Source organism: Dipodomys merriami, unplaced genomic scaffold (genome assembly GCF_024711535.1).
Source record: "Dipodomys merriami isolate MVZ:Mamm:240054 unplaced genomic scaffold, mDipMer1.0.p SCAF_14, whole genome shotgun sequence".
In the NCBI taxonomy this organism is placed as follows: Eukaryota; Metazoa; Chordata; class Mammalia; order Rodentia; family Heteromyidae; genus Dipodomys; species Dipodomys merriami.
Genome location: NW_027202715.1, coordinates 18540274 through 18549222, shown reverse-complemented (window position 1 = coordinate 18549222; position 8949 = coordinate 18540274). Strand labels below are relative to the sequence as shown.

The following is an 8949-nucleotide window of genomic DNA, read 5'->3' as shown; positions in this document are numbered from 1 at the left end:
GCAAGGTCTCAGCATGACACATCCCTGCATAGTGGGCTGCTGTGACCACAGGGACCCTGGAATGGGCCCTAGTCTCAAGCTATCAGCTTCAGACTCATCTCCAGGCTCTTCCACACCAAACCACAAAACAAGATCCCTGCCTCAAACTTCACCAAGTTTCAGGACACATGGGAGAACTGCGGACAGCTTCCAGGCACTCCATCTAGTCAAAGACAGTATTGAGAACACTAAAGGATGGGCTTTACTTAGAACTGGATTAGAAAACAGGTGATGACAGGTGATGAAAAGAGGTGTTTCTTTTGTCTCTGAAACAGACCATGAGCATTCTTGTGGACATCAACCACCCTGGCTAGTCAACAGAAAGGATCACATCCAAGTAGGGATCTGATCTGATATGCAAGGCATGCATATCTCTGCTTTGAGCCTTGTTTGAAAGGATTCTCAATGTGAAATGGATGCTCTGGAGGAAGGAAGAGACCATCCTTTATCTCCTTTGGTCTTGTCCAAAACAAGGACAGTTACTGCAATCCGGAAGTCTAAAGTTCAGAAACAGAATCAAGTATGTTTCCATTTTTGGCATATGAAGGTAACACTCACAGGATAATGCTAATTCTTCAGACTTTATTGTCAACTTCTCAACACTGAGGAAACTGGGAAAACAGGCTAATGTTAAATCACACTTGACACTACCAACACAGGAAGTCTTGCTTTGGGAGATGTCAAGCTACCTTAATAGATATCTGGTGTCTTGTTTCCCAGTGGGATTAGGTCACAGGAAAGTACTCAGGGATATGGGACGACAACAAACCAGGTCCAATGCGCTGGCCATTCAGGTCGATCCTGAAGGAAGAATTCGGTACGATGCAGTTGCTCGACAAGGTCAGTCAAAATACAAGGTCATTTACAGCAAATATACTGACCTGCTGCCACAGGAGGGCATGAATGCCGGTGATCCAGACCCACAGAGACCTGGCGAAGAAGCTATTCAAGAGATCATAGCAAAGACAAGGGTAGCCTTAGAGAAGTGTGTGCAGCAGAAGGTTGCCTCAGCCATGCCAGTTCGGGCAGCTGATCAACTGGCTCCTGCTCAGTATCTGCGATACACACCATCTCAGCAAGGAGTGGCATTGAACTCTGGAGCTACACAGAGGCTCATTCGCATGGTAGAGATGCAGACAGATCCAATGGAGCCTCCGAGGTTCCGGATCAACCAGAAGATTCCCCGGGGACCACCTTCTCCTCCTGCACCTGTCATGCACTCTCCAAGCCAAAAGATGACTGCCAAGGAGCAGCAAGAGTGGAAGATTCCTCCTTGCATCTCCAACTGGAAAAATGCAAAGGGTTATACAATTCCCTTAGACAAGCGACTGGCCGCCGATGCAAGAGGACTTCAGATGGTACACATCAATGAGAACTTTGCCAAACTCGCCGAAGCTCTCTACATTGCCGATCGGAAGGCTCGGGAGGCTGTGGAAACACGGGCCCAAGTGGAGAGAAAAAGGGCTCAGAAAGCAAAAGAGAAGCATGAAGAGAAACTTAGAGTGATGGCCCAAAAAGCCAGGAAGAGGAGAGCTGGCATCAAAACCCGTGTGGACAGAGAAGATGGGGAGGCCCGTGGGAGGGAGGAGATCCGGCACGAGAGGCAAAAAGAGAGACAGCACAACCGGCATCTTTCCAGGGCAGCTGCTGAGAAGAGATGGAAACCGCAGAGGAAGGAACATCGAGATATCACTGAAGTCATTGCTCTGGGTGTCCCCAATCCTGGAACCTCCAAGGAAGTTTGGTATGACCAGAGGCTCTTCAACCAGTCCAAAGGTATGGACAGCGGATTTCTAGGTGGAGAAGATGACAATTACAGCGTTTATGATCTCACCTGGAGAGGTGATAAAGACATGGCCCAGACCATCTATAGGCCCAGGACAAATCTGAACAAGGACATGGATGGTGATGACCTGAAAACCAAAATCCAGACCAACAGCTTTCTTCTAGTTCAAGAGTTTTCTGGTTCAGAACATAGGCAGACTGCAGGAGAAGGGCCAGTGCAGTTTGAGGAGGATCCTTTTGGTTTGGACAAGTTTCTGCAAGAAGCTAAACAGCACAGTGGCTCCAAAAGACTTGCATATAGCAGCCGACCCGAGGAGCATGAGCATGAAGGCAAGAAGAGGAGGAAGCCGTAGATACTTCTCTCTTCCCACTCAATGAACTTTGTCCAGAACCCTCGTGATGCAAGTCATGGGGATATGCTTTGGAAAGGGTCAGAGTAAAATCCAAATCTGGATACACCACAAATGGTTCAAAGACCTCAGAGTCAAAGCAGACCCTCAGAAAATATTACAGGATCGAAGAGGAGAAAGCCTAGGTCTACTTGGCACAGGCCAAAATTTTCTTCAAAGAGACCCAGAAACACAACAAATCAAAGAAAGCTTGGACAAATGGGACTGCATGATATTGCAGAGCTTCTGCATGACAACGGACTTAGGTAGCAAGATCAATAGAAAGCCCACGGATTGGGAGAAGAGCTTCACTAGCCATGCAACAGACAAGGGTCTCATATCTAAAATAGTCCTGGAACTCAAAAAATTAAATCCCCCAGAAACAAATCTCCAAAGAAACAACTGCCCGATAAATAAGTGGGCTAAAGGCTTAAAGAGAAACTTCTCTGAAGAGGAAAGAAGGATGGCAAATAGACACAGGCAGAAATGCTCAACCTCTCTAGCCATAAAAGAAATGCAAATCAAAACAACCTTCTGATACCACCTCACCCCAGTCAGAATGGCTATTATGAAGAACTCTAATAACAACAGATGCTGGAGGATGTGGACAGAAGGGACCCTTACTGCATTGTTGGTGGGAGTGTAGACTTGTTCAACCACTTTGGAAAGCAGAATGGAGGTTCCTCAAAAGACTCCACATAGAGCTCCCCTAGGACTCAGCAATCCCCCTCTGGAGCATTTATGCAAGTGTTTCCCCATAAAGACCATACTAAAGCTCCCAGCACAACTATGTTTATTGCAGCATTATATACCATAGTGAAGATATGGAACCAACCCAGATGCCCCTCAGTAGATGAATGGATCAAGAAAATGTGGTATATATACACAATGGAATTCTATGCCTCCATCAGAAAGAATGACATTGCTCCATTTGTTAGGAAATGGAAAAACTTGGAAAACATTATATTAAGTGAAGTAAGCCAGGTCTAAAGAAACATAGGTCCCATGGTTTCCCTTATTTGCAATATCTAGTATATGTATGAGTCAAGCGGAAAAGGTCAGATAATATGATAGGAAAATGAACCCTTAGATATATATTTTAATGTTTTTTTTCTTTCATGCATGTGTTTCTAACGCATTTATAAGATTATTTCTTTGTTGCTTTGTATGTCCCTCCCCCAGAGTATAACTCCTGCTTTAACTATATTTGATGTCAGTATAACTTCTGGAGGAGATGGGGAAAAACAAGTCGTTTAAGGATATAGGTGGACCTGTTGCAACAATAAGAAATACAAATTGCCATGTCGAAAACGAGCTTTACAACGTCGGTGCGGGGAGTGGGGCGGGGAAGGATTGGGTGGGGGTGTGAGGGGGGATACTGGGAAGGGATGTGAAGGGTAAACAAAGGAGGAGGCTGCAATGCTTGGTAAGAAATGTATGCATTATCCTGCCCATGTAATTGTAACCCCTCTGTACAGTATGTTCACAAATAAAATAAAATAAAATAAAAAGAAATGTACTCCTTATCTTGCCCATGTAATTGTAACCCCTCTCTATGGTACTTTTACAATAAAAGAAGAAAGGAAGAAAATGTGGTACATATACACAATGGAATTCTATGCCTCCATCAGAATGAAGGACATTGCCCCATTTGTTAGGAAATGGAAAGACTTGGAAAAAATTATATTAAGTGAAGTAAGCCAGGCCCAAAGAAACATAGGTCCCATGGTTTCCCTTATTTACAATAACTAGTATATGTCTGAGACAAGTAGAAATGGTCACATAAATTGATGTTCGGTGAAATGAATGCCAAGATGAGTATGCAAATGTTTTTTTTTTCTTTCTTGCTGTTGTTTCTTACATAGTTATAAGATGGTTTCTTTGTTGCTTTGTGTGTCCCTCCCCCACGGTATAACCCCTGCTTTCACTGTATTTGATGTTGGTATATTTTGTGGAAGGGAATAAACACATCGTTTAAATAGGGATACAGGTGGAACCATTGCAAGAATGAGATATACAAGTTGTTATGTCGAAAAATGAACTTTACAAGTTTGGCTGGGGTGGGGAGGTGGGAGATGGGAAGGGATGGGAAGGGGAAACAAAGGAGGAGGCAACAATGCTTGATAAGAAATGTACTCGTGGAGCTGGGAAGGTGGCTCAGTGGTAGAGTGCTTGCCTTGCATGCCTGAGGCCCTGGGTTTGATTCCTCAGCACCACAAAAGCAAAAAGAAAAAAGTGGAAGTGGTGTTGTGGCTCACCTGAGTGTTAGCCTTGAGCTGAAGGGCTGAGGGAAAGGGCCCAGGCCCAGAGTTCAGGCCCCATGCACGGAACACCCCCCTCCCCCAAAAAAAAAAGAAAAAAAAAAGAAAGAAATGTACTCATTACTTTGCCCACATGATTGTAACCCCTTTGTATGTATTTTCACAATAAAAAAAATAGGAAAAGTTATTTTTAACGTTTCCACGTTTTCCTTTTTTCTATTTTCATTTGTCAACTTGCAGGATAAAATTCCTTCATTGTAGAAGGAACCAAATACAATATAATAAAGTTTTTCCTATCTGAACCATGTGGCACCGGTCTCCTTTCGGCAAACCTTACACAAGGGAGCCCAACAACCTGGCCCAGAGGGTTTGGCTTCTCTCTATATACTGAGTACATTTTAAGTGGGAGGTCAGCAGAGTAATGATTATCAATTTTCCCACCTGAAAGTAAGATTAGTTTGTCAGCTCTAATGAGATCCTGTTCCCACCCCTCCTTAGCCCATATATTGGTCAATCGCCTATTGCCACCATGTAAACCACTATGGATATCAAGCTACCCATGTTAAATTGAAACAGAGCTCTCCTTCTAAAGTATACGTTCAACTTTCTTATTCAGACTGTTTCCTAAGTCTTCTTTCCCTAGAAGAATATCCAGGTTCACAATCAAGGAACCATCTCTGCTGCCTTGTCCTGATCAGGATGACATCTCTGCATTCTATTCCAAAGAATGATACCCCTGTGTCAGCAGGAAGTAGCCAGAGAGAAAAGGCTCTCCTTCAAAAGTGCCAAAATGCTGGAATGGTAGGAGTGCCCTGGGAAACAACACTGCCCCCAACACCCCTCCTGCTCTCCTCCTCCTTTCCAGGAGAGGGCAGCATGGTAGCCTTTCCAGAATTCTCCTGCTGGAAAGCAGTAATCTCCTCATTCCATCTCCTGAATGAGAGTCAGCAAAGGGCTCCAGGCTCTGAGGTCACGCCCTCACCCACCCAGCCCTGTCTCCCTAAGCCCAGCCACGCCCTTATCCACCCTGTCACACCCTGATAAGCCCAGTCACTCCCTCATCCGCCCAGCCCTGCCTGCTTCCACCAGTGAGAGGCTCTCTTAGCTCTGAGGTCATTTCCGCCTCCGCTGTGGCCACGCCTCCTCCCCGCCTGGCACTATATAAGCCCTCTGGCTGGTGCTAAGCTTTGTCTCTGGGCCAGCCTCCCTCCAGTGCAGGTCGGCACGCAGGTTGGTCTTGCTCCCTCCTGTAACTCAGCTCATCCCATGGACTCGCTTCGTTGTTGGGAAGCTTGGTAGTGTCAAGAGCTCTCTGTGGGGCAGCTCTCTGTGATCCCAGTGTGTGCGGACATCTCCCAGGATCTCCTGCAGACATGGCGGTCTCCACCGCAGTCGGGAAACTGCGGATCCCTCAGCTGGCCAAGGTCAAAAACAAAGCTCCAGCTCTCGTCCAGATCACCGCTGAACAACTGCTGAGGGAGGCCAAAGAACGACAGCTTGAGCTTCTTCCACCTCCACCTCAACAGAGGATCGCAGATGAAGAAGAATTCAATGACTACAAGCTGAGGAAAAGGAAGGCCTTTGAAGATAACTTAAGGAAGAACCGGACTGTGATTGGCAACTGGATAAAATACGCACAGTGGGAAGAAAGGCTCCAGGAAATTCAGAGGGCTCGATCCATCTACGAGCGTGCTTTAGACGTAGACTATAGAAATATCACACTCTGGCTGAAATATGCAGAAATGGAAATGAAGAATCGCCAGGCCAACCATGCCCGAAATGTGTGGGACCGTGCCATCACAGCACTGCCACGAGTCAGCCAGTTCTGGTACAAGTACACATACATGGAAGAGCTGTTGGGGAACATGGCCGGTGCCCGGCAGGTGTTTGAGCGCTGGATGGAATGGCAGCCCGAGGAGCAAGCCTGGCACTCCTACATTAACTTTGAGCTGAGATACAAAGAGGTGGAGCGGGCTCGGACCATTTACGAACGCTTTGTTCTTGTGCACCCATGGGTGAAGAACTGGATCAAATATGCCCACTCTGAAGAAAAACATGGTTATTTTGCCCACGCACGGAAAGTGTATGAGAGAGCTGTTGAGTTCTTCGGAGAGGAACATATGGATGAACACCTCTATGTTGCCTTTGCCAAATTTGAGGAAAACCAGAAAGAATTTGAGAGGGCCCAGGTCATCTACAAGTATGCCTTGGACAGAATCCCAACACATGAGGCTCAAGAGCTCTTCAAGAACTATACCATCTTTGAGAAGAAGTTTGGTGACAGGCGGGGTATTGAAGCTATCATTGTGAGCAAATGCAGATTCCAGTATGAAGAGGAAGTGAGGGCCAGTCCACACAATTATGATGCGTGGTTTGATTACTTGCGCTTACTGGAAAGCACTGCAGAAGCTGACACAGTGCGAGAGGTTTATGAGAGAGCCATTGCCAATGTCCCACCCATTCAGGAGAAGAGACACTGGAAGCGTTACATCTACCTCTGGATCAACTATGCACTCTATGAAGAATTGCAGGCAAAGGATCCTGAGAGGACAAGGCAGGTGTATCAAGCCTCTTTGGAATTAATTCCTCATCAAGAGTTCACATTTGCCAAAATGTGGCTCTATTATGCACAATTTGAAATAAGACAGAGAAATTTATCATCTGCCAGAAGAGCTCTGGGGACTTCCATAGGCAAGTGTCCAAAGAGCAAGTTATTTAAAGGCTACATAGAACTGGAAGTGAAGCTTCGAGAATTTGACAGATGCCGGAAGCTTTATGCAAAGCTGTTGGAATTTGCACCTGAAAATTGTACCTCCTGGATTAAGTTTGCAGAATTAGAGACAATCCTTGGTGATGTGGAGAGAGCCAGGGCAATCTATGAGTTAGCCATCAGCCAGCCTCGCTTAGACATGCCAGAGGTGCTTTGGAAATCCTACATTGACTTTGAGTTCGAACAGGGAGAAATTGAGAGAACACGAAATCTTTACCGACAGTTGCTCCAACGGACACAGCATGTCAAGGTATGGATCAGTTTGGCTCACTTTGAGTTGTCTGCAGGAGAAGGAAGTGTGTCTAAATGCAGACAGATTTATGAAGAGGCTAACAAAATCATGCGGAACTGTGAAGAAAAGGAAGCGAGGCTTATGCTGCTGCAATCTTGGAGAAGCTTTGAGGATGAATTTGGAACAGTATCAGATAAGGAGAGAGTAGACAGACTCATGCCAGAGAAAGTGAAGAAGAGAAGAAAGGTTCAGACTGATGACGGGTCTGATGCAGGCTGGGAAGAATACTGTGACTACATCTTTCCAGAAGATGAAGCTGCCAGGCAAGCTAACCTCAAACTTCTGGCTACGGCTAAACTTTGGAAGAAAGAACAGAATCCTGACTCAGGATGCTTTCTCTAAATGTTGCCACATTTTGGTGTTTTATATTTTTATTTGTAATGTTGTAAAATTTTGTAATATTGTAAATTTCGTAAAATTTTTCCTTGTTGGAAGGAATAAAATAAAATAAACTCTTACTTATCTGCAGCATGTTGTGGTCTGCATTTATTGAAACTTACATTAGAGAACCCAACAACCTGGCCCAGAGGTTCAGCTTCTCTAAACTTACTGAGGATACTTAAAAAGGAGGTCAGGAGACTAGCGATTATCAACCTTCCCTCGGAAGAGCAGGACAACGTTGTCCTATATATGTATAAATGGTAGTTCTTTGTTTTCATATGGAAGATATTGAAGTACAGTTGTTTATTTGATAGTATTACTTAGTACATGTATAGTTTTTAATCAACTCACTGGGGATGGACATTTGGCTCAGACACTTGAAGCTGTTAGGAACACCCACATTGCAGACTTTGGATGGACATCCACTTTTAGTATACTTGTTTTGATTCCAAGAAAGATTGCCAAGTCCTATGGTAGGTATGTATTTATTTAGAAGCTACTATAAAAATGTCATAGTGCAGATCAGAAGGAACAATTCTGCCCAACTAGAGGTACGGAATGTGAAGTACTGTTGCCAATGTTGACCATGTTAATTCCATCACAGGTCTTCATTGTAAGCACTTCTCAGGCTTGTTTCTTGAAATGTCACATCTGACCTTTTCCTGTGCCTGGTTGACTGGATTAAGGAGGTCTGACCAACAAAGCTTCTGCTCACCACTGGCAAGCCATGTGGATGTCCAGACCTAGTAACCCTTCAGCCCCTGCAGGCGCCTGACTTCCACCCTACTACAGATCCCAAGGGAGATCAGTCAACTCATGGAAACATGAGGAAGAATGATTTTTGATTTAAGTTCTGATAGTGATTGCTTGTAATCCCAGCATTTGTGAGACTCAGGTAGGAGGATTGGGAGTTTGAAGCAGCCTGGACAACATGGATAGAGCATGTTTAAAAGAATATATTTTTGGTTATTGTTTTCGAAAAATTATGGATATTTGATAGACAACAGGGACAAAGGTTATCACACCAAAGTA

General features: G+C 44.8%; 1 protein-coding gene and 1 pseudogene across 1 annotated transcript; both read left to right on the top strand.

Moving 5' to 3' along the window:
* Positions 1-791: 791 nt before the first annotated feature.
* Positions 792-2177, top strand: LOC138825861 (SNW domain-containing protein 1 pseudogene; annotated as a pseudogene).
* A 3670-nt stretch (positions 2178-5847) lies between these two features.
* On the top strand, positions 5848-7878 carry LOC138825860 (crooked neck-like protein 1). Its single transcript, XM_070020501.1, has one exon. It carries the CDS (start codon positions 5848-5850, stop codon positions 7876-7878), a length of 2031 nt encoding a protein of 676 aa, XP_069876602.1.
* The last annotated feature ends 1071 nt before the right edge of the window (positions 7879-8949 follow it).